Here is a 25,828-nt window from a genome sequence, read left to right as displayed (position 1 = left end):
AATGATTCTATTAAAATTGTTATGATTTTAACAGTGATTTATTTTCATCACTAATTTATATGTGCGTGTATTATATCTATTAAAAAAAAAAAGATAGGCAAAACTATAAAATATGTTGATTGTTAACTTGTTAATTTCCTCAATAAACATTAATCTTTTTTATAAGATCACATTAATTATCAATTTTTAGTCTCAACCCATAAAATTTGTACTGCAATGTAGTTTATATTATGACATCAAACCATAAAATAAAAGAGAAGGAAGAAGATGAAACATCAATCAAACATGGGGACATTGGCTATTAGTCAGATTTCAATTCAAAATTCAATAAAAAAATTATATAATTATTTAATAATATTAGAAAAAACATTATTATTTATTTATACTAATATGATATTTATCAAACTAAAAAAAGTCATAGACTAATAGTGTCACGACCCAATTTATGGGCCGGACCGACACTAGGACCTGGGTCAGTCTAAAGCCCCCGAAGCCCGTAGTAAGCCTAATTATTCCGTAACCCAACTCTAAGGCCCATTTGGGCCCAATTTCAAGAATTCAATCGGACAGAGTCCGACCATAAAGTGGACATTTAACAGGGAGTTTTTTACTCACTCGACCTGTAAACACGATATATAATCAATTGGGGAGCTTAGATCACCCTCCACATACTCAATGTCATAAAAATAAATGAGAGCTCAGCTCTCTCATCCAGTCTATCAAACATGCATATAATAATACGTTTACAGGTCTAACATGATAATTATATTATAGACCCAAATCAAATAAATATTTCTAACACATGCGAAAATTTTAGGAGTTAATAAAATTACACAAACATTAATAAACAACCTGCGAAGGAGAAAAGTAGGTTAACCACAACAAAAATTCTCCTGTAGCCTGAAAAATAATGAACAGGAGTGAGCGTTCGACTCAGAGAGTAAAATATCAATTTTAACCATAATCTCTATAACTATCTAAAACTAATGCACCTTGTAGAGTGAAATGCAATATCAACAATATTTTCACATCATAATAGCAAAAAGGTAATTTGGAGCACTTACACACCAGATAATGTCAAACAATACATATATGGGAGTTGATCCCCTATACAGCTCTCTTATTCCAACCTGTGCCAGCGAAGAACTCAGCTCGGACTTCCACTTAATAAACCAAATCGGGGTCCCAGCGAAGAACTCAAGCCGTGTCTATCCCGAAGGACTGGGTCCCAGCGAAGATCTCAAGCCGTGTCTACCCGTCCTATCCATAGCCAACACCATATCACACGCACGCCAACGCACGCACATTGCTCCAAATTACCACAACAATATCTATGGCACTTTAACAGTTGTGAATGCAACATAAAACGTGCATAGAGTTTAACTACATAGATATATACATATAAGTGATGCATAGACATACTTGAACATATAATAATATCAAAATTACAATTAAAATTAATATTTTACTCACAGACTTGACAGCAGTCACTGTGGTGGCTGGGCGGAGGAAGAATGCTATCCCGGCTCACCTGACAATTTTATTACAATCATTTAATAAATTTGACTCAATACAAACTAAGAAAAAGACCAAAGATGTCCTAAGTCGTGCCGAAAATCTGGCAGAGTCTCCCCTATACCTAGGACCTACCCAACCTGCAAATGGGTTTAAAACACACTTCTATATCCACCAACCATACACCCATAACTCAATCATATCACACAGCCCTTCCTGGGCCCATCAAAACAGTCATCAATCACAACATGTAAAATTACAGTTTAGTCCTTGTAATTGACCCTTTTTGTAAAAACTACCCAAATAAACTCTAAAAATTCTAAAACTTTGCCTCGCGGTTCTTAACAATATTACTAGGCTAATGCAAAAAGAATCATAATTTTCTGAGCTACCACGAATATTTTATGGATTTTTAATCTCATTTAAGCAGTAGAAAATTATGAAAAAGTAAAGTTCGAGTTTACCTATGCCAATTTTGACTCTGGGGACGCTCTCGGGACGTCTGACAATGGTGGGGTAGCCAAAATCTCGATCCAATTTGGGGACCTTTTCGGTAGCCGGTTTGTCTGGCTGGAAATTCACAAACCCAGACAGCTGTCGAATTTCCGCTAATTGAAGATACCTACACGAAGCTCACAACACGGGGGTTAGTACATAAATTTTACGGAATTTTCTAAGCTCATTTAATACTCGAAAAAACACTACGAAGTTTCGTGAGACCCATCGAAAAATGGTGTTGGAAAATTTTGAAATTTATATTGCCGCGAAGCTCTCGACGAGTGGAGCGCTCTGGTACTCTCGGTTTCCTCTTGGGATTCACGGTTTTCAAGAAATCTAGCCCAAAAGTCAAAATGGGCTAAAACTTTCCGGACAAAAATTGGACAAACCGCTTGATGGATTTTGGTGTTCTTGGTATCTATGGAAAGCTCTTGAGGTGTAGATATTGTTTGACACAAGACCTGGCCCAATCGGTGGCCGGATCGGCCTGATTTCGGCCTGGAAGCCCAAACAATGCCACCGCAGAGGAGCTTTCGCATCGCTTCCGACCACCGTGGGGAGGCGTCTGGCGCACGGCGAGGTGGGGAGAGGCGGCACCTGGGGTGAGGGAGGAGAGAGAAAATGGGAGAGAGAGGAGGAGGGACGGGACGCGCGGGGAAGGGAAGAAAAGAAGAAGAAGGCCGGTTCGATCTGGTCCGGTTCGATTCGGTCGGTCCGATTTAAGATACAAAATTTTGAATTTTTACTCTGCCTTGGGACCGAAAACGAGACCCAAAAATTTCGAAAAAATTCTAAAAAACTCAGAAAAATTCGTAAACTCTAAATATATTTTTAGTTTTGCCACGTGGTCTTTAAATTAATTTTTAAAAATCATCAAAGTTTTATATTTTCGGAAAATCGAACCCAATTTCTAAAACCCGAAAAATCTCAAATAATTTCCTAAAATTTAATTAAAATAAAATATCAATATTTACCCAAAAATAATAAATTTAAAAATTAGGGGTGTTACATTCTTCCCCCCTTACAAAAAATTTGTCTTCGAATTTTACACAAGGCAGAATAAAGTACAGGATTACACATTGAATAGATAAGGGTACTTGCTACATATGTCCCGCTCTGACTCCCAGGTGCACTCTTCAACTGACTGACTCCTCCACAAAACCTTAACCATAGGGATCTGTTTTGATCTTAGCTGCCTCACTTGGTAGTCCACTATGGCTACAGGTTGATCCTCAAACGTCAGGTTTTCTTTTAGCTCTATTACATCTGGCTGTAGCACATGAGAAGGATCAGGAATGTATTCCTTGAGCATGGAGATGTGAAATACAGGATGAACGTGAGAAAGGTTGGGTGGTAGCTCCAACCGGTAGGCAACTGCTCCAACTCTATCAGTAACCTCAAAAGGTTCAATATACCGAGGTGCCAACTTGCCCTTCTTTCCAAATCTCATGACTCCCTTCATAGGAGAAACCTTCAGGAATACATAATTGCCCACTGCAAACTCCACATCCCTCTGTCTAGGATCTGCATAACTCTTCTGCCTACTAAAAGCTGTTTTTAATCGTTCTCTGATTAAAGGAACCATCTCTGAAGTGTACTACACTAGATCTATATCATGCACCTTTGCTTCTCCCATTTCTGTCCAACACAGAGAAGACCTACACTTTCTTCCATATAGCGCCTCATAGGGTGCCATCCTTATGCTGGAATAATAACTGTTGTTGTAGGCAAACTCCACCAAAGGTAACTGATCATTCCATTGACTCCAAAATCCAAAACACACATGCGGAGCATGTCTTTCAGTGTTTGAATTGTCCTTTCGGACTGCCCGTCTGTTTGAGGGTGGAAAGCAGTATTAAAGTTCAACTGCGTGCCAAGTGCCTCCTGTAACTTTCTCTAAAACCGAGAAGTGAACTGGGGCCCTCTGTCAGATATTATGGAAGCAGGAACTCCATGCAATCTGACGATTTCTCGAAGATAGAGTCGGGCATACTGTGCAACAGAATATGTGATCTTCACAGGCAAGAAATGAGCTGATTTAGTTAGGCGGTCTACAATTACCCATATCGAATCATATCCTCACGTTGTACGAGGCAATCCAGTCACAAAATCCATAGTAATCATCTCCCACTTCCATTCTGGGATAGGGAGCTCTTGCAGCTTCCTTGACGGTCTCTGGTGTTCAAACTTCACCTTCTGACAAGTCAAGCACTTGGACACGAAGTCTGCTATGTCTCTCTTCATGCCATTCCACCAATAGCTATCTTTCATATCATGGTACATCTTGGTGGAGCCTGGATGGATATTGTACATTGTATAGTGTGCCTCTTGCATAATTTCATTTATGAGATTGTCCACATTGGGCACACATATCCTAGAACCTTACACTAGGGCGCTATCATTGGCAAATCCAAACTCACCACCTTCACCCTGCTGTACTCTTTCTATGATCTTTATCAATTATTGGTCTCTGTGCTGAGAAACTCTAACTCTGTCTCGCAAGTCTGGCCTCACTGAAAAATGGGCCAACAATACCCCCTCATCTGAAAGATCTAGGATTAAATCTTGATCCATCAACTCATGTATTTCCTTAATCAACGGTCTCTTCTCCACTGATATGTGTGCCAAACTGCCAGAAGATTTTCTGCTCAAAGCATTTGCTACTACATTGGCCTTCCTAGGGTGGTACTGGATGGTACAATCATAGTCCTTCAGAAGCTCCATCCATCTTCTCTGTCTCAAGTTTAAATCCCTTTGTTGAAAGATATACTTCAAACTCTTATGGTCGGTGTATATCTCGCACACTTCACCATACAGGTAGTGTCTCCAAATCTTTAGTGCAAAGACTACAGCCGCTATTTCTAAATCATGGGTGGGGTAGTTATGCTCATGGCTCTTCAGCTGCCTTGAAGCATAAGCCACCACTTTTCCATTATGCATCAAAACACACCCTAAGCCAACTCTGGAGGCGTCACAGTACACGGTATATCCTTCACCACTCATCGGTAGTGTCAACACAGGGGCGGTGGTTAGACACTCCTTAAGTGTCTGGAAACTCTTCTCACAATCATCTGTCCAAATGAATGGAACATTCTTCCAAGTTAACTTAGTTAAGGGAGCTGCTATCCTAGAAAAATCCTGCACAAAACACCTATAGTAGCCAGCTAGGCCCAGAAAACTTCACACTTCAGTGACTGTTGTAGGCTTAAGCCAATCAGTTACAGCCTCAATTTTCTTGGGATCCACTTGAATGCCTTCACGAGAAACCACGTGTCCCAAGAATGAGATGCTTTCTAGCCAAAATTCACATTTTAAAAATTTGGCATATAGCTGGTGCTCCCTCAAAGTCTACAACACCATCCTCAAGTGCCACACGTGTTCTTCCTCAGTCCGAGAGTATACCAAAATGTCATCTATGAATATGATGACAAAACGGTCTAGGAATGGCCTGAACACCTTGTTCATCAAGTCCATGGAGGCTGCTGGTGCATTAGTGAGTCCAAAAGACATCACCAAGAACTCATAATGACCATATCTCGTCTTGAATGCTGTTTTGGACACATCCTCATTCCTGATTCTCAACTGATGGTAGCCTGATCACAAGTCTATCTTGGAAAAGAATCTAGCCCCTTGGAGCTGATCAAATAGATCATCGATCCGAGGAGGTGGATACTTGTTCTTCACAGTCACCTTGTTCAGCTGTCTATAGTCAATACACAACCTCAAGGACCCATCTTTCTTTCTCACGAATAGAACAGGAGCGCCCCAGGGTGAAGTGCTCGAACGTATGAAACCCTTGTTCAAAAGCTCCTGTAGCTCCTTTAACTCTTTCAATTCTGCTGGTGCCATCCTGTAAGGTGGCATTGATTTGGGGTTTGTACCCGGCACAACATCAATGCAGAACTCTATTTCCCTTTTTGGTGGCAACCCTGGAAGCTCCTTAGGGAAGACATCCATGAATTATCTGAAAACAGGAACATTTTCCATGTTGACACCTTCTACAGATGTATCTCTCACCAATGCCAAATACCCTTGACATCCACGCCTCAATATTTTTCTAGCACTAATTGCTAACACTAAATTATATAGAGCCACGCTCCTGTCACCATCAAAGCTAAACTCTTCCACACCAGGTATGTGGAAATACACCTTTTTTTTTTCCTGCAGTCTAAAGTGGCATAATGAGTTGCCAACCAATCCATCCCCAAGATTACATCGAAATCTATTACTGGTAGAGGAACCAAGTCTGCTGGGAGAATATTTCCATCCACTACTACTGGGCTATCTGGAAAAACCATATCTACATCTATGTTGTCACTAAGTGGGGTAGCTACAGACAAAGGGCATTCTAATATTATAGGGTTCCTACCCAATCTCATGGCAAACACTGGGGAGACAAATGAGTGCGTAGCACCCGGATCTATTAAAACACGAGCCTCATAGGAGCAGACCAGAAGAATACCTGCCACAACTGCATTAGAAGCCTGAGCATCCTGATGGGTCATGGTGAAAACCCGAGCTTGACCCCTACCCTGGGTGGCGTAACCACATCTTGACCTCTACCTCTCGACCGCCTCCAATTCCACGTCCCCTTGTCCTCACCATGGCCATCAATTGACTACCTGCCATGCTGGAAGCACCAGGATACAACTGACGAGGAACATTTGCAACAGAACCGTGTGACCCCATCTGTGGCTCGCTGAACACAGGGCATTCCCTAGCAAAGTGACCTTGTTGGCCACATCTGAAGCATACTCCTGAACCCATCATACAAGGTCCTGAATGTCCTCTTCCACACTGTGCACAAGGTGCAAAGGAGGATCCTGAACCAGACCCAGAACTGCTGTATCCCGAACTATGACCACTGCTGGATCCGTACCCTGGTCTGAATACTCGAGATTTGTGTCTAAAACCACTCCTCATATTCCTGCTTCTTCCTCTGTAATTAGTTTGGCCACCACTATTCGTAGTACCCATGTGGGAAACACTTGAAGAACTCTCTGCTCTATTTTTCTTTGCCCTTCCATTGTCATCCACAGCATAGCTAATCTCAATCTGTCTGGCTCGATCAACTACCACATCAAAAGACTGATCAGACATCATGGCCAAGTTTGCATACCTCCTGTCAAGCCCCTTTAGGAACCTCTTCACCTTCATAGTTTCTGTAGCTACTGTAGGGGCATACTGCTCTTCGAATTGCAGAGCATATTCATCTACAGACTTGCCATTCTACCTTAAGGCCTCAAAGGCCCACTGCTTTTGATTTCTGAAACTTTTTGGTACAAACTGGTTGATGAATAGTTCCACAAACTGAGTCCATGACAAACCCTCCATCCGAGGTAATATGTAGTCATTCATCCATTGTCTAGGCATAGGCCCCATGACATACTACACACACTCAATAAGTCTTCTATCAGTCAAATGCAACTCTGTTCCTGCCTGTCTGCAGGAATTCAAAAATCGATATGCATCGTCTGACACATCATACGTACCAGGCACTAATTTCTTGAAATTGATTATCTGTTTGTAAGGTTCCCTTCTTGGTGCGGTGGACTGCTGCTGCTGTGGAGGGTGGACCATATATTGTGCCATCATATCGATGGTTCTCTGCAACCCAGCTAGAGTAGCTGCCATTGGGTCCGTGGGACCCTGTGCCATAAAAGATTGATCCTGAATTGGTGGCAGCTGCTCTTCTACTTGAGCAGCTCTAGGCCTCCTACCCCGCCTCTTCGGGGCAGGCGCCTCATCCTGTGCCGACACCTCATCAGGTACATCTGGTTCTGGTGTAGTAGCAGCTCTCCTGCTTCTACGCATTTTCCTGAAATTCAGCAGCATTAGCCCACAAAATTCAAAACAGCATGTTACACAGCTCTATAGACTCATATTTATACATAATTATATGAAGCAGAAACTAGAAGCAAAGATGACAATGCAAGAAGAATGTGGACCCTATTTTCCGCTTGTGACTCCTAGTAGACTCTTCCCAACACTTTAGACAATTATTCCCTATGAATCTGGAGCCTAAGCTCTGATATCACAATTGTTATGACCCAACCTATGGGCTGGACTGGCACTAGGACCTGGGCCAGCCTAAAGCCCCCGAGGCCCGTAGTAAGCCTAACTATTCCTTAACCCAACTCTAAGGCCCATTTGGGCTCAATTTCAAGAATTCAACCGGACAGAGTTAGGCCATAAAGTGGACCTTTCAACGGGAAGTTTTTGACTCACCCGACCTGTAAACACGATATATAATCAATTGGGGAGCTCAGCTCACTCTCCACATACTCAATGTCATAAAAATAAATGGGAGCTCAGCTCCCTCATCCAGTCCATCAAACATGCATATAATAATACGTTTACAGGTCCAACATGATAATTATATTACAGACCCAAATCAAATAAATATTTCTAACACATGCGGAAATTCTAGGAGTTAATAAAATTACACAAACATTAATAAACAACTTGCGAAGGAGAAAAGCAGGTTAACCACAACAAAAATCCTCCTGTAGCCTAAAAAATAATGAACAGAAGTGAGCGTTCGACTCAGAGAGTAAAATATCAATTTTAACCATAATCTATATAACTATCTAAAACTAATGCACCCTGTAAAGTGAAATGCAACACCAGTAATATTTTCACATCATAACAGTAAAAAGGTAATTTGGAGCACTCATACACCCGATAATGTCAAACAATACATATATGGGAGCTGATCCCCTATACAACTCTCTTATTCCAACCTGTGCTAGGAAGAACTCAGCTCGGACTTCCACTTAATAAACCAAATCGGGGTCCCAGCGAAGATCTCAAGCCGTGTCTACCCATCCTATCCATAGCCAACAACATATCACACACACGCCAACGCACACACACTGCTCCAAATTACCACAACAATATCTATGGCACTTTAACAGTTGTGAATGCAACATAAAACGTGCCTAGAGTTTAACTACATAGATATATACATATAAGTAATGCATGGGCATGCTTGAACATATAATAATATCGAAATTATAATTAAAATTAATATTTTACTCACAGACTTGACAACAGTCATTGTGGCGGCTGGGCGGAGGAAGAAGGCTATCTCGGCTCACCTGACAATTTTATTACAATCATTTAATAAATTTGACTCAATACAAACTAAGAAAAAGACCAAAGACATCCTAAGTCGTGCCGAAAATCCGGCAGAGTCTCCCATATACTTAGGACCTACCCAACCTAAAAATGGGTTTAAAACACACTTCTATATCCACCAACCATACACCTACAACTCAATCATATCACACAGCCCCTCCTGGGCCCATCTAAATAGTCATCAATCACAACATGTAAAATTACAGTTTAGTCCTTATAATTGACCTTTTTTGCAAAAACTACCCAAATAAACTCTAAAAATTCTAAAACTTTGCCTCGATATCCTTAGCAATATTACTAGGTTAATGCAAAAAGAATCATAATTTTCTGAGCTACCACGAATATTTTATAGATTTTTAATCTCATTTAAGCACTAGAAAATTACGAAAAAGTAAAGTTTGGGTTTACCTATGCCGATTCCGACTCCGGGGATGTGCTCGAGACGTGTGACAATGATGGGGTAGCCAAAATCTCGATCCAATTCGAAGACCTTTTCGGTAGCCGGTCTGTCTGGCCGAAAATTTACAGACCTGAACAACTGTCGAATTTTCGCGAATTGAAGATACCTACGCGAAGCCCACAATACGGGGGTTAGTACTTAAATTTTATGGAATTTTCTAAGCTCATTTAATGCTCGGAAAAACACTACGAAATTTCATGGGACCCATCGAAAAATGGTGTCTGAAAATTTCAAAATTTATATTGCCGCGAAGCTCTCGATGAATGGAGCGCTCTGGTACTCTCAGTTTCCTCGTGGGGTTCACGGTTTGCGAGAAATTTAGCCCAAAAGTCAAAATGGGTTAAAACTTCCCGGACAAAAATTAGACAAACCGCTCTATGGATTTTAGTGTTCTTGGTGTCTATGGAAAGCTCTCGAGGTGTAGATGTTGTTTGACATAAAACCTGACCAAATCGGTGGCCGGATCAGCTAGTTTTCGGCTGGGAAGCCCAAACGGCGCGCGAGCGTAGAGGGAGCTTCGCGCGTCGTTTCTGGCCGCTTGGAAAGCCGGTCGGCGGTGGGGAGGCGTCGGGGCGATGCGCCGGCGAGGTGGTGAGATGGCGGCGCGGCGGTGAGATGGCTGCGCGGCCTCGGGGTGAGGGAGGAGAGAGAAAACGGGAGAGAGAGGAGGAGGGATGGGACGCGCGGGGGAAGGGAAGAAAAGAAGAAGAAGGTCGGTTCGATTCGATCGGTCCGGTTCGATTCGGCCGGTTCGATTTAAGATAAAAAATTTTGAATTTTTACTATGCTTTGGGACCGAAAACGAGGCCCAAAAATTTCGAAAAAATTCTAGAAAACTCAGAAAAATTCGTAAACTCCAAATATATTTTTAGTTTTGCCACGTGGTCTTTAAATTAATTTTTAAAAATCATCAAAGTTTTATATTTTCGAAAAATCGAATCCGATTTCTAAAACTTAAAAAATCTCAAATAATTTCTCAAAATTTAATTAAAATAAAATATCAATATTTATATAAAAATAATAAATTTAAAAATTAGGGATGTTATAAATAGCTTCGTATAAAAAAATTCAAGAATTATTAAAATATTATCTGTGTAATTTGAATCATCCAAATCATAAAAAAAAATAAATTAAAAAGAAATTAATTATAAAATATTATATTTAATTAATTAAAAATTTTCATTGTAAGTATTAAATTAATAAAGGAAAAAGAAATCGACAACTTAAGGTCACATGAATTTTATATTATTTAAATTAAAAATTAAGATTTTATGTTATAAATTGAATTTAAAAAAAAAAAATATTGAGCATCTAATCAAACGCAAACGGCACTCCGTTTGCAAATAATAATGTCCATGTCAAAACGACAAGTTTTTTCCACAAACATAAACGACCTGCCTTCAGAGGAGGACTAACTTTCCCTCTTTGTTTACAGGCAAATCTCAATTCTTAGCAAAGACAGTACAAACTCATCCAGTGTCCGCTGAAAATCATTGATGTCAAAGTTTTGGCTTCTGTTTTAGGGTTTTACCATAAACCCAATAAGCAACAAGAAACAAGAAGCTATTTCTCAAAAGAAGGAAAAAAAACAGATCTTGAAAACCCACGAATCTTTGCTTACAATGCAAAAACTATTATTGCCAAAAGCTATATTTGTACCCAACAACAGCAACGGCAACCATCTTTACCATTTTCTTCATTATCGATCCATAGTGAAGGTGAGGCTTAAGTGGGTGAAGAACCGTAGCCTAGACAACATAATTGACAAAGAGACCGATCTCAAGGCGGCTTGTCTATTAAAGGACGCAATCAAACGCTTTCCTACTGGTTTTCTCACTGCTAAGTCCGTTGCTGATTGGCAAAAGCTTCTTGGCCTTACTGTTCCTGTTCTTCGCTTCTTGCGCAGGTATTTTGCTCTTTTTATCCCTTTTTTCCCTCTCAAATGGACTCTTAGTTCAGTATTTGATTACCCATTATGCAATTTTGTGCCTTTTTCTCGATAGTTTGTTAATCACATGTATTGGGATTATAGAAATGGATTCATGCAATGAAATGTTGAGTGGCAAGAATACAACGGCTCTGAGAGTTTATTTCCATTTACGGATTCTGCTTTTGCCTTTCTTCATAATCATTGGCTGTTGTATTTGCAAATCATACTCCCAACATTATGAGAATGTAACTTTTGAATAGATTTGTAGAATTTCTTTGGAAATGTAAATATTTACCATCTCTAGTATTCATTGCATATGTATTGATTTTACGTGAAAGGGATTTATTGGAATGGTTTTTAATCCATCAATGTGTAGGTACCCAACTCTCTTTAGTGAATTTCCACATGCCCGCTATGCGAATTTGCCTTGTTTCCGGTTGACAGATACTGCACTCCTGCTAGATTCACAGGAACAGAGCATCCACCAAAATTATGAGAGTGATACCGTGGAGAGGCTTTGTAGAGTGCTTATGATGATGAAAAGTAGGACAGTGCCACTTCAATCGCTACATCCCTTGAAGTGGGACCTGGGTTTGCCAGATAATTTTGAGAAACTATTGATTCCAAAATACCCTAATTATTTTCAATTTGTTAAGGCATTAAATGGTGTTACCTGCTTGCGCCTTGTCCAATGGCAAGAAGAATTTGCAGTTTCCGCATTGCAGCGGAGCAATGAAAGCAAAGAAATGGGTAACAAGTATGAGCAGTTCAAGAAGGGGCAGACTACTTTGGCTTTTCCTATGAGATTTCCAAGGGGGTATGGAGCACAGAAGAAGGTGAGAGCATGGATGGAAGAATTTCAGAAGTTGCCTTATATTTCGCCATATGAGGATTCAAGGCAGATTGACCCAAATAGTGAACTCATGGAAAAGCGAGTTGTTGGTGTTTTGCATGAGCTTTTGAGCCTTACAATTCATAAGAAGACCAAGAGGAACTACTTGAGGAGCTTGAGAGAGCAATTGATTCTTCCACATAAGTTTACTCGACTGTTTACGAGGTATCCAGGGATTTTCTACCTTTCACTGAAGTGTAAGACAACAACTGTTGCTCTTAGAGAAGGTTACCAGCAGGGAAAATTAGTGAATCCACATCCTCTTGCTCGTCTACGAGATAAGTTTTATCATGTAATGAGAACTGGACTTGTTTATCGGAATAAAGGTGCAAATATGATCCCTGAAGACATTTTGCTAAATGATGTTGAGGATGAGACTGGACCGCATGAATCTGAGGGAGAGTGTGAAACAGGTGATGATTGCTACGTAGAAACCTCTGAGATCGAGGAAGTGTCTGATGAAGAGTAGTTTTTGTCCAACAGAATCATCTACCTTGCTGCATACTTAGGAGATACCGAAATGATCTCCTGATGCTCAGGTAAGGGATGAATAATAGATAATTTGGATTGGCCCTTTTCAGAAGTTCCAAAACTCAAGTGTCTGTGAATATTTTACAAGTTGGTCTTTTATTGGGTTGCAATTTTCAGAAAAAGGAAAGTGCATTCATTTTGGGTGAAAATTGAGCTTATTGTTTTAGGTGTCCATCTTCTTGTGTGTTTTTTCATTGTCAATAAATTAATGCAGTTTCTATGTGCTGCCTTGATTGCTAAACTGGATAATATGCCTACAAAATATCTTAATTTGCTGCACAAACAGTAACAAGGAAGAAGTTCCCTTTAGGAATATTTAAACTTTTATGCCCGTCAGTAATGTGAGCCTTGCCAGCTGGCCATTGTTTTAAGGTCATGAAAACACCTGATGTTTATATTTTAACACTTTTCTTGAAAAAGAAAAAAGGGTATATGTGTATGTCTGTATATATAGACATACACGCACACACACATATACACATGCTTTTGCCCAGAATGTTTACATGCACTGTGGTATGAATGTTTTACTTCGAGAGGTTGGTTTTGTGATTAGGCTTTGAAATTATAGGAGATGTTGAGTACTAGAAAGTTGCACTGCAATTTGCTAATCAAGTTTGATTCCTATTACTCTTGGTCATGCTGAAAAATTCAATGAAACTTGATAATGATAGTGCTGATAAATAGTTTGTTATTCATGTCTTCACGACCATGTATTGATTGTTACGGAAGAATAAGAGACAATTTCCTTTGAAGTTAGGTTAATGTGCAAGAATGCAAGTTACAGTTCCTACTATTAAGAAGCCAACGGTATAATATGGCAGAATTTCTGGCTTCAATTTAAAATTGCATGGTTAAGTTTTACTCCAACGTCTGTTAATTACTCTGCCTCAGTGGGAGCAAAATCACTGTCATGTAATGCGACACGGAGAAGTTGTAGGTATGTTACATTTGGCAATCGATCTCAGAGGAAATATATATGAAGGGAGACAGGGTTGCTCTTCTTTTTCTTCATTAGTTTGATTGCCCTGTATTTTATGTTATATTGAAAATTTTCTAGGTGAGCTTGTTGGAAATCATGGATGGCAGCAGAACCTAAGCCTTTTAATGGCTGCTCTTCCTTGGCACTAAACGTGGTTGGCCTGCTGTTTTTCTCAGGTTCTGCAAAAAGTAATGAGGTTCAAGCATCATAACAAGTCAATTAATACAGGGATTACGTTAAGTCTGCAGCAAATACCTTGTGAGTGCTGGAAAATTTCAAGGTAAGAGAACCACCTCAATGATCATCAATCTTTAAGAGAAAGGATAAATCATATTGATTTGTGAGGGTTTATGCTGATTCACTTAAGTATCGCATGAACAATACCACTTGCTAGTTGCTACAGTGGCCTTTCATTCTTGAAGGGTAAGGTAATGTCTTTCTCAGTCATGGTTTCCTTAAATGATCTTCATGTGACGAGCGTAAGGATCTGTTAAGTTGGTATAGCAGTATAGCACAGCAAAAATTTCCTTATTTGAACTAGTTTATGACAACACGCACTATTTCTCGTAAGTCAGATTGCTGATTTCAACAGTTGAGATTGTAGTTGACGGTATCTTCTTTTTCTTCTTCAGTAGAATGTATGTATACCCGCATGGTCAATTATAATCTGACCCTTGATGGGATATATCTTCTCTTTTTTCCTTATACCTTGCTTACTTCGCTTAGATTTGGATAAAGGAAATGACCATCAAACTTTTTATAATGTTCCATTTAATTCCTTTTTTCTTTCCACACATCCAAGAGATGGAAACTAGATATCCATTTCCATGCCTAGTCTCATGTTTTCAATAATAAAGAATTTTGAGTGGTTTACTTCATGGGTATGCAAGCAATTTGTGCATGTTGATGTGGTACTAGTGAATTGGTAACATTTAAGTGCTTAGAGAATGTTTAGGAAGTCTTGAAATTCAAATTTTTAATTTAATTTATTTGCTAGATTTTCATGTTTGGATGGTATTTTTAAAGTCTTAGTTCAAATCTTAACGCCTAAAGGCAAAAAATGAGAGAGTTAAAAGAACAGAAAGTTATTCAAATAAATAAAAAGGAAAGGTCATTTTGCTTTAGCTTAGAGGATGTTTGTTGTAGTATAAGTTGATAAGTTTTAAAAATAAATTTATTTGGTATTTGATTTGGTTATTTATTTTTAATTTTTGATAAAATTATTTAAAATTAATTTTTAAATAATTTAAATTTTTGGTGAAAAAATCCTAAAAAGTTAATTTGTCAAAATAACTTCAAAGGGTAATTGAGTAATACGGTTCTTAAAATAGGTATAATGTTGTTATTTTTAAAAATTATTAAAATAATATATTATTTTACTTAATCAAACAATTATCTATTTTAAATAGTTTTTTAAACATATTAGTTAAATTAGAAAAAAAAAATTAAACTATAAGAGATTAGCTTGTCATTTTATCTCATTTATTTTTTAAAATTTCATGTCATTTTAATTATTTAATAATAAAAAAACAACACATTAACCGCTTATTAATAATTTATAATAATAATTTATAAATATTTTAACTAAATATATAATTACATAAAATTATAAATGCTTACAAGCTGAGCCTATCAATGAAAAAGAAACCAAAATGTATAGAAAATAAGATAATCCAATTCAGTTTTTAATTAGAAGTGAAACACTAAAATTCAATTGAATTCTGCCATGTTAAATAAGGGTATAAAAATAATCCTAATATATGAATTCTATCAGTAAATCAAATATAATGAAATGATTTCCACTAATAAATTTTAATTTTACTTTATTACATGATTTTGAAAATGCTAAATCTTGAATTATGGATGAGGTATATAAACACATTCATTGGGAAATTCTCATGTTCGATCCTGTAACTATTTAGTATGTTGGGTGGCATGAATACACTAAAGCATATTTGGTTATTTTCAATATTTCGGGTAAGCCGACAACAGTATAGAACACCATACAACTTAGAACTGAATGAAAAACAAATCAAGAACAATTTAGTTTTAAAATTTTGTTCCTTGATGCTAAAGGGTGGGGGAAAAAATTATATACTAATGAGAAATTGAATCCACTATAAAGTGGGACGCTAATCCCAAGCACTGGCTACACCCGGACCGTATCCCCCGCCGTAGCTGCCAGGAACCCCATATCCACCACCACCACCACCACCACCACCGCTATTCCCTCCACCATAATAATCTAAGCCTCTATTAAAAGAGCCCTCCCTTCTAAAGTCACGGCCACCAAATCGGCCACCCCCACTTCGCCGATTCTTACCACCACTATATGAAGCCCGTGAAGCATAGCGAGTGAGCCAAGCAGGCACTTCTTGATTTGCTTCCTGCATTAAATCAGCTAGAGATCTTGCAAGTGACATATTGTTCTCATTAAAGAAAGCTGTGGCTAGTCCTGTTTTTCCAGCTCGTCCTGTTCGCCCTATCCTGTGAACATAATCGTCAATGTCATTGGGAAGATCAAAATTGACTACGTGAGCCACATGAGGTATATCAAGACCACGTGCTGCCACATCTGTTGCTACTAAAATTGGCGTCTTCCCACTTTTGAATGATCTTAGTGCCATTTCCCTTTCCTGCAAACAGAAGTCATAACCTTAAAATAATTAGTTTGATGATGTTGCAACCACTAGTAGGGTAAATGCATATCACAAGGGGAAAAGCTGATAAGATACAAGGCCTTCAGTAAGATGCCATTTTATTACACTACAAGTAATTATAGTCCATAGGCCAGATGAGTCCTGCAATACATAACTCTTAAAGTTTCTACTAAAAATTCTGTGTGAAGATGGAGAATGTCACCTAGTTCCTTTCCTAAATCACAATGTTACTTGCTATAAACTCATGCAATAAAGGAATCTAGCAACCAACCATCATTACAGCATGTGTTACTCAAATATAACATTTCAAATTAACAAATTATAGAACATCAGTTTGTCTTCTCATCCTTCTAAAGAAATCTGAACCTGAACAACTCACCTGTTGTGTCCTATCACCATGAATTGTTGTAGCAGGAAACCCATTAACACACAACCAATGTTCCAAGGAGTCGGCTCCCTTCTTCGTCTCCACAAAAACTAATGTCAAAGATTGCTGCAAATTCAACAAGAAACTATTACCATATAGAAAATATTTTTTTAAAAAAATCAAAATGGATCTTTTAAACATTCACGCTGTACAGTGCAGATCTCTCTCTCTGCCCTTTTTTTTTTTTATCTGTTTGTCTGTGTCGTTCCATTTCTCATTTTTCCAACTTATTACAACTTTCCTTTCATGATAAATTGTTCATCTTTCTGCCTTGTTTTTCTCTGGTCTTATTACACATTTTTACTCTTTGCTACTGGATAATCAAATTTTAGCAGCTAATTTGTAATTAAACAACTTGGAAAGATACCAGTGGCATTACTTGGGACTTCCTAATTCATATGAGCAGAGCAAATCAACTGTAATTGCAATAGAACATAAGATATAAATCATATCAAACTTCCATGGGCAGCAAATAGTTTGTATTACCTTGCCATTAATTTCAGTTTCCCTCTGTGCATGAAGAAGGTCCATGAGATGGCTTCTCTTGTCAGTCTCATGAACATATTCAACTCTTTGAATAATTAAATCAGTACTAGAACCAACCCTTCCAACAGCCAAGAAAATGTAATTTGACAGAAAATCAGATGCAAGTCTCTGCATGTCAGCCAAATTGCCAAAAACAGTCAGTTGCATTTCGACATGTCACCACATGAATGGCTATTGCCTACAGCCTACAGATCTACAAGAGAGGAATTGCCTTAGCCTATTCATATAAGCATTCAATAGTTCAATCCACACCATACTTTATATCCTTTAATGAAACCAAAACTAAAACCACAACTTAAAAGTCCAATGCACATTTACTTTGAGACAAATAGCTTCAATTTGTCTTCTAATTTTCATCATTTTATAATACAATTATCCATGAGAAAATGCACAAAATGTGTACCTGATGAAAATAGAAACTTTTTCTTTAAGTTGAAAACAGATAGGTTTTCCACCTCTCTGTTCAATTTCAAGAGACAACCAGGAAAAGCCTCTATACGGAAAATCTGCTTTTCTGAAAACTGTTTGCTTTTCTCAACTCCCAAACACATTTCCTAAAAGTTCTTTATTTTAATAGAAAAATTTCTTGAAAATTTTCCAAAAGGAAGAACACCCTAAAATACTCTGCACAAATTTAAGAATAAAATAAATTGTCTTCAAAACTTTTAATAATTATCTCAAGAACTTATACTAATAACATCCAAAGATATCAGTGATATCATTAACTAAAATTCACACAAAAATGAGAGGTAACCAGCAGAATACAAAGTAAGCCTATAGAAAAACACCTGTATTTCTTTTGGAAAAGTGGCACTAAACAGCATTGTCTGTCTCCTTCCAGGTGAAGGCATATCCATTTGTTCCACTATCTTTCTAATCTGAGGCTCAAAACCCATATCAAGCATCCTATCTGCCTCATCAAGTGCCAAGTATCTAATCATCTGCAGTGACACTCTAGCCCTTTCAAGCAAATCCACCAGACGTCCAGGAGTTGCCACAAGAATATCAACCCCTCTTTCAAGTTCTCGCAACTGAACAAGCAGTAATTAATAAAGAGTAAGTGAACAATTAAAGTAGGCAACAAGTGCTCATAAAGTGAACAATTAAAGCCAGCACCAAGTGCTCATGAAGATACTTTATCACACTGCACAAGCAAAAGACGCCTGATGAGTAGAAAAATACGCGAAGACAAGCAGGAAAATGCATATCATAAGGGGAACAAATCATCTGACAATCATTATCACTCCCAAAACTAGTGTTTAAGTTTCTTTACAGTAAAGTATAAATAAGTTCAAAATTATCTCCTTCATATTTTCCTCTGGCCCACAAACCAACCAAGCACCAACACTAGGAAAAAAAAAAAAAAAAAAAAAAAAAAACACACACACACACACACTCAGTGGACGGGCAACACACACACACACACACACACACACACACACACACACACATCATTATCTCAGCGAGGCTTATATCTTGCAGGAACTAAATCAACACAGTGAACCCAAACGAAAATACCTTCCTAATCACTCACCCAAAAAAAAATAAAAAGATAATGCACAGAGTTAAAATAGAGATAAATTTCAATAACCGTCCTTGAACTTTAAGGGCTGTAACAGAGTAATCCCTGAACTTAAAAATATAACATAAAACTTCTTGAACTTTGAAATTTTGCACAGTAAAATCTTTTTTACTCCCAATAACCGATTTAAAAGTAACACACCAATGTAGACGATCTAAAGTGGCGATAACATTGACGATTGTTGCTTTTTTTTTTTTAAGGCAGAGTCCCTCTAATCAGCTGTTATACATCTAGTGAATTATTATCTAATATGGATGAAATTCTTTTTATTGATAATTTGTGAAGAAAATCATAGTTGACTTTGCCACTATCACCTAAAGAGAGAAAATTACTCATGTCACTGTTATTCTGGATTGCATAAACCAGCTATTGAGGATTAGAAGGATTTTACTGTGCAAAATTTCAAAACTCAGAGAGTTTTATGCTACATTTTCAAGTTCAGGAACGATTCTGTTACAACCCTTAAAATTCAAGGACAACCCTTGAAATTTATACATTAAAATAGAGAACTAACAAATAATAAATAATTAACACAGAACCAAAAAACTGCAGCAACGACAAGGTAGTAGTTATAAGTCCCAGAAACACATTCACAAAGAAGCAAGTGTAGTAACTAAGTTATTTGTATGTACATGAAATAAGCAAATGTCATTAGTGGATAGCTACAGCCGATTGAACAGGTTGGGTACAGTGTTATTAAAGGTACCGGGATAGGCGCACTATAGTTCCAAAAGGCGAGCGGCTCTCTCGCCAAGGCACTGAGGCGCCAGACGAGGTGAGGCACCCCTCTTTCAAAGTAAGTTTTCATTTTCCAATTTTTTAGGGTTTCTCTACTCTCCTCTCCTTTTTCTCCCTAAACCCCAAACCCTAATGAAGTGGAGTTAATTAATCTTTCTTTAAATTTCATTTCCTTTCCATAACCTTATTATTTTCTGCTTCCTATTTTAATTATAATACATATAGTGCAAATAATATGTGTTTTTTTCTTTTCGATTTGCTTTTAAACAAGTTAAAAAAAAGTGTGTGTGTGTGTGTGTAAGCTATGGCACCTCACTTCAAAAAGGCTCTCGTCTCGCCTCTCGTCTTAATAACATTGGTTGGGTAGAGTTGTATAGGGCCATAAGCACTTCCTCAAGGTGGCTAACATACTCAAGATTATTAATGCTGAAAAAGCCTTGAGGCTCCCCTTCCATGAAAATTGTCTCCTCCTTTAGGCAGTAGTTATGTCACTTCCACTAGTATCAGATATACTGGTTCGCCTATTTGTTACCCCCAGCCCCAGAACTCTCTCTCTCTCTCTCTCTCTCTCTCTCTCTCTCTCTCTCAAAAGAAAAAGAAGAATAGAGGGGTACATGATACATTCCACAATATTGTAAGGGTAAATAGACTCTTTGATTGCTACTTTTTTGATGCTTGCCTGTATCCTACTAAAAGTATTGTGTCCTAGGATATATGAATGGATAATTTGTCCTAAGAGCAGTTATCTTGTGATATGCACCCTTGTATTTACCCCAGTAATTACCCAGTCCCTGCCCTATGCAATCTTGTTTTCTTATATTTTTCTCGTAACACAATTCAAAGCTCAAAATCTGCTGGTTTGTTGGATTCATGTTCTGTGTAAAATATCAAGGCAGTTATGAAAGGGAAATTTATAAGCCAGATAATCCAATCTTTTCTACACCTGAGCAGCTAAGCCTCCATAACAGCTCTTGCTACTTATGCACTAGCTTCCTAAGTGCCTCCCTCTTGCAAATGTAAGATCTTCACCACTTCATGGCACATGACTCAGTTACTCAGGGAAGACGAACTCTATGATGTTGCTTTTTATGATAATATTCATTTATTTGATTAAAGCCATATTCTGACTAAGCCATAAGCAAGGCAACTGCTGAATGCTGCGTACCAAAAACTATATGAAGTAATCAAATAACTCTAATGGCAATGTCCACTAAATTCTCATAAAAATTACTTAACATAGACCACCAGAAAGGTAGAATCGTTTCAGCATGATTTGGGGAAAAACATAAACGGCAACATAATAAAGGCCTAGAGCTATCTTTAGAGGAAAATATGGAGGAAAAAGAACCAGAAATTTCTGTACAACCATTAATGCATGTAATAGCACAAACACAACACTTGCACACATGCTTGAAGCCTTGAAGCAGAGACAAGTTCAAAGAAAGCTGGAGAGTAGTGGAAGAGCATCTGGCAAAAGCTGCCCATAATAATTTGAATGTACAAAACATTGATTATAACTCATGATTAGTGACACAAAGAAGACAAGCAGTAATGTCTTACGCCTTTGAATATCCAAATCATTGTAAAAGCACATCTGTATCTCATTAACATGATAATTAATCAACAAATAAATGCAAAATCATGGACAAAACACAAGAAAATTGAGCATATTTTTGTTAGATCTATTAAAAATGGTTTGAACTGTGTGACTCTAGTCATGTTTTAGTTCAGATACACATGGTAAGGAATCCATTTTCTCACTAACCCAGAAAAGAATTAACTAATATGAATATTCTTTCTTTTGCTTATCCAACACAAGCAGGCTTTCAATTATTCAACTCCAAATACCAATTTTTCAGAAAATTATGTTGAATTTTTTCGATGTTTCACAATTAATCTAGCCTAGAATTTCAACTAAAAAAATAAATTTCAAAAAATATTGAGAAAATCTATAAAAGAGAAACAATTTATGCCAATCATTTTGCTTGTGAACATAGCAAGTTCCTCTCTCCTAAAGGGGACCTCTTCTCTTATCTCTGTTCTTTTATAAAAAGTAAAACATATGAGAGAGAGAGAGAGAGAGAGAGAGAGAGAGAGAGAGAGATCAATGAAAGATAAATTTCCCAAGAACAAAATCTATGTAAAGGCAATTTATTTGAGAATAAGATAACCAGTATGCAAGTAGATATAATGTCATATGATCTAAACCTGTTGGTTTATTGGTGCTCCTCCATAAGCAACTACCACCTTAACACCAGTTTGATAAGAAAATTTTCTGGCTTCATCGTGTATCTGAAATTAGAGGTAACAGAAAAAGTTAAGAAGATTAGCCACATTTTAAGGTTGCATACTCCAGATATGCACACGAGTAGCATGAATTGCACCTGACAAGAGAGCTCCCTTGTAGGGGAGAGGATAAGAGCAAGTGGGTATACAGTCCTTGGCCCACGTGATCTCTGTACATACTGCTCTCGCATAATTCCACTAATGATTGGAAAGCAGAAGGCAGCTGTCTTCCCTGACCCTGTCTGAGCACAAGCCATCAAGTCACGCCCTGCAAGTACTATTGGGATTGCATTACGCTGAACTGGAGTCGGCTTCACATACTTGCACCTCCGAATATTCTGATTCAATGCCTCACCCAAGTCTATCTCTGCAAAGGTATTCACAGGCAGCGGCACATTGTCCCCACTTGTCTCCACCGGAATATCCTCATACGCATCAAAGTTAATGCCTGTATTTTCTTGTTCACCAAATGTGCTCTCCACTTCACCATCATCATTGCCAAATGGATTCACCTCGCGCTCCCTCCCGCGGTCCCAACCACCACTTCTATTGTTCCAACCACCACCAACACTGCTGCCACCAGTTCGAACACCAGAAACATATCCTGGACGCCCATAATCAGGTCTAGGAGCACCAGCCCCACGGGAACCTCCTCCAGGTCCACCATAACCTACACGATCATTGAACTGTGATTGAACAGCAGGTGACGAAGCAGGAAGATCAGTTGAAGGTGTACGGTTACGAAGGTGTGGAGGAACGTAAGTGGCACGGGTAGGACGTTGTCCGCCATTGTTACCAGAGGAAGCAGGGGCTGCACTCTCTGATGCAGAGTTAGCTGCAGAATCCGCCCATGAAGTTCTCATAATTTCTAGAAATCACAATTTTGACTTCCAAAATTACAAACCTACACTCTAATCCACCAATAATGATTACAAAAATTGGTCTCCTCCAAGTCAAAATCTCCTTTTATACCTTTGCTCTACATAAATTCCAGATGAAAAAATCCTAAAAAATCAAAATGCAACTAAAATCAAGCCAAAGCAAACAGCAAAATCCCATAACACAATGGTGCAGCATAATAATCCATGCAATCAATAAAATTTTTACTTGAACCCCTCCCCAAAAATAAAAAAGCAACTAAGCAGAAAAATCAATTAAAACACAAAAATAAATATCAAAAGCCAAAAGCTAAGAAAATAGAGAAATCAAAGAGCAAAGAAATCAGAAACGATCTTCAAAAGAGAAAGCGCAGTAATCAATCAACACAATGCGATAAAATAAATCAAAAGAAAGCAACCAAGCAACAAGGATTCCATTAGAAGAAGCAGCGTACATTTATTTATCCTTTGAAGTAAGAAAGCAGCAAAAACAAAAAGTGAAGCAAAATTAAAATCAAGCACCTAGGTAAAAGCCATCTAGAAGAAGAAGAAGAAGAGAATGAAACGAGAGATAGATGGATTGAGAGAGAGATAGAGAGAGAGAAAGGGGAACCTGTTTGATGCAATTTGATTAGAACTGAAAATGCGAGAAACCCTAGCGTCTTTCTATGAGATCAGACACGAATCTGAAATTTCGCTTTTTCTTCTTGTAATTTTCTCGAGAAAAGGAAGAAAGAGAGAGTGTGTGCGTTTATATATTTTTGATTTTATATTTTGAAAGAAAATAAGAGAGAGATGAGAACGGAGTCTTCCGTTTTTCGCCTTTCTTTCTGTAGCAGTGTCTATCTTTGTGTGTGTACCAAATGAAAGAGAGAAAAATCTCAAGTTGACGGTGTCCGTACGAATTAAACCAACGGTGTTAACTCTTCTATCTAACTTTCAGTCTTCACAATTTCCTAATTTTCTTTTTTTTCCTTAATTTTCTATTAAAAGTAAAAATAAAAACAAAAAAACACATAATTAAACACTTTTAATATTGTTATTAAAATTATAATAAATAAAAATATTTTTATAAATATATTAATTAAAAAATAATAAAAATTAATTTAAAATTAAATTTAATATTACTTTCATTTCATAATTATAGATGATTTAGAAAAAAAATTTTATTTTATTTTATTTATTATTTTAGAAAATAATAAAATATTAATTATTTTTCTAATAATACTACAAATGTATTTTAAAAATTATTAATTTTTTTTATAAAAATGATACTACTTAATCATTTACTTAATACTTGTGAAAAATTTTAAAAAACTATTAAAATAAAATAGAAGGAATAAATTTTAATCATAAAAATATTAAAGTAATTTTAAATTAATTATTCAATAACTTTTAAAATAAGAATTTTTCTTATTTAAATTAATTTATTATAAATTTAAAATATAAAATATATGATCAAATTTATTTATTAAATATATAAATTTATAATAAATTAAATTTAAATAAAAAAATAATTTTAAATAATATTTTTTTAAATCATTTTTAACCCTCTAACTTTAACGCTAAACAGGCACATCGATAGTTGAGAAGAGGCATCCATTAGACTTGGAGAAAGAATGGCAACCAAAGGTTTACTAAATGCCCGCCACCATATTTCCATTTTATCTAAAATATTAAAATTTAAATTTATAAAATATTTTTTTATATTTTGGTTTAGCCAAATTTAGTAAGTCAATCTTTTTATATCCGAGCTTTTGGTTTTGAATGAGTTAATAGATTTTATTTGTTGAATATTTATAAATACCCTCATAAGAGATTAATCGTATTGGCTTTAAATGGGTATCTTTGTGATGATTTAGGATAGCTATAAAGGGATAACTATCTTTAGATAATAAAAATAATTTATATTTTGTAAAAAAAATAATAAAGTGAAAATAAAGGAATTATGGTGTAACACTCCAAAATTTTAAATTTTATTATTCTATGAGCATTTTTTGTATTTTAATTTTTATTTAAATTTTAGAAAATTTTTATGAGTAAAATATTAATTTTAATTGTAATTTCACTATTATTATAGAAAGCACTAGTAAATTTACTTGTTTTTTTTTTTATATGCTAGCAAACCTAACCATTTTATTTCATTTTTTTGCCTTTATTACAAATTGCTTCTTCATTGATAGTAAATTCCCTTTTTTCTTAGATGAAATTGAGCCTTTTATTTCTCTCTTTAGCTTATAAAGAGAGAAAATTCTCTTTGGTTTTAGTTTGCCTATACAGGCCTCATTTTCTTCTTGTTGTCATTTAAAGAACAACCCCAGTCACTTCTAAGTAAGGGACAACTTCTTCCCTTAGCCCGGAGTGTGGGCTATATATAGTTTCTTCCCCATGTTTTTTATGTTGCAGGCCCAGGCTTCATGGAGAGAGATTAAGGAATAGAGGTGAGGAGATTTCAGTTTAAACTGAAAAATCAAATCTAATCGAATTAATTCGGTTTAATCGGTTCAGTTTTAAAATTTAATCGGTTCAGTTTAATTTGATTTTATATTATAAGAATTTTAGTTATTTCAGTTCGGTTCAGTTTTGAAGAGAAAAAAATGGTTAAACCGAACCGAATTGTAATTTTATATATTCAAATCGAATCAAATCAAACCGAATCAATTTTTAAATTTATTTATTTTTATGCGGAATTTATGAATTGTATTTAATTATATATATATATATATATATTATTTAATTTCATTGATTAATGTTTATTAGGTTCAA

At 36.8% G+C, this 25,828-nt stretch overlaps 2 protein-coding genes across 4 annotated transcripts; one reads left to right on the top strand and one right to left on the bottom strand.

Annotated features, from left to right (window-relative positions):
* Positions 1-10,996: 10,996 nt before the first annotated feature.
* Positions 10,997-14,708, top strand: LOC110655120 (protein WHAT'S THIS FACTOR 9, mitochondrial). Of its 3 annotated transcripts, none has more exons than XR_009147547.1 (3): positions 10,997-11,519; positions 11,920-12,974; positions 14,122-14,708. XR_009147547.1 is itself a non-coding variant. In XM_058143742.1 (2 exons), the coding sequence occupies exons 1-2, from the start codon at positions 11,236-11,238 to the stop codon at positions 12,902-12,904; spliced, it is 1,269 nt and encodes a 422-aa protein (XP_057999725.1). In that variant the 5' UTR covers positions 10,997-11,235; the 3' UTR covers positions 12,905-14,708. The 3 variants fall into 3 exon arrangements, 1 of the variants encoding a protein (XP_057999725.1); XR_009147548.1 differs by having other exon boundaries at positions 11,920-13,903; positions 14,024-14,708; XM_058143742.1 differs by having other exon boundaries at positions 11,920-14,708.
* Positions 14,709-15,885: 1,177 nt separating this feature from the next.
* Positions 15,886-23,866, bottom strand: LOC110655119 (DEAD-box ATP-dependent RNA helicase 37). Its single transcript, XM_021811308.2, has 7 exons — positions 23,676-23,866; positions 22,283-23,189; positions 22,107-22,190; positions 18,367-18,609; positions 17,519-17,686; positions 16,985-17,098; positions 15,886-16,581 (listed from the first exon to the last, which is right to left on the bottom strand). The coding sequence occupies exons 2-7, from the start codon at positions 23,045-23,047 to the stop codon at positions 16,078-16,080; spliced, it is 1,878 nt and encodes a 625-aa protein (XP_021667000.2). The 5' UTR covers positions 23,048-23,189; positions 23,676-23,866; the 3' UTR covers positions 15,886-16,077.
* Between the last annotated feature and the right edge of the window lie 1,962 nt (positions 23,867-25,828).

This window comes from Hevea brasiliensis, chromosome 3 (assembly GCF_030052815.1).
Source record: "Hevea brasiliensis isolate MT/VB/25A 57/8 chromosome 3, ASM3005281v1, whole genome shotgun sequence".
In the NCBI taxonomy this organism is placed as follows: Eukaryota; Viridiplantae; Streptophyta; class Magnoliopsida; order Malpighiales; family Euphorbiaceae; genus Hevea; species Hevea brasiliensis.
Note: the sequence above shows the minus strand (reverse complement) of the source record. Positions and strands in the feature narration are given on the sequence as shown.

Excerpts from the sequence above, each read along its gene's own strand:
- LOC110655119 (XM_021811308.2), bottom strand. The coding sequence starts at position 23,047 with ATGAGAACTTCATGGGCGGATTCTGCAGCTAACTCTGCATCAGAGAGT. Across the intron at positions 22,191-22,282 it reads CAAGGGAGCTCTCTTGTCAG|ATACACGATGAAGCCAGAAA; the intron begins GTGCAATTCATG and ends CTCTAATTTCAG. Across the intron at positions 18,610-22,106 it reads GAGCACCAATAAACCAACAG|TTGCGAGAACTTGAAAGAGG; the intron begins GTTTAGATCATA and ends CTGCTTGTTCAG.
- LOC110655120 (XM_058143742.1), top strand. The coding sequence starts at position 11,236 with ATGCAAAAACTATTATTGCCAAAAGCTATATTTGTACCCAACAACAGC. Across the intron at positions 11,520-11,919 it reads GTTCTTCGCTTCTTGCGCAG|GTACCCAACTCTCTTTAGTG; the intron begins GTATTTTGCTCT and ends ATCAATGTGTAG.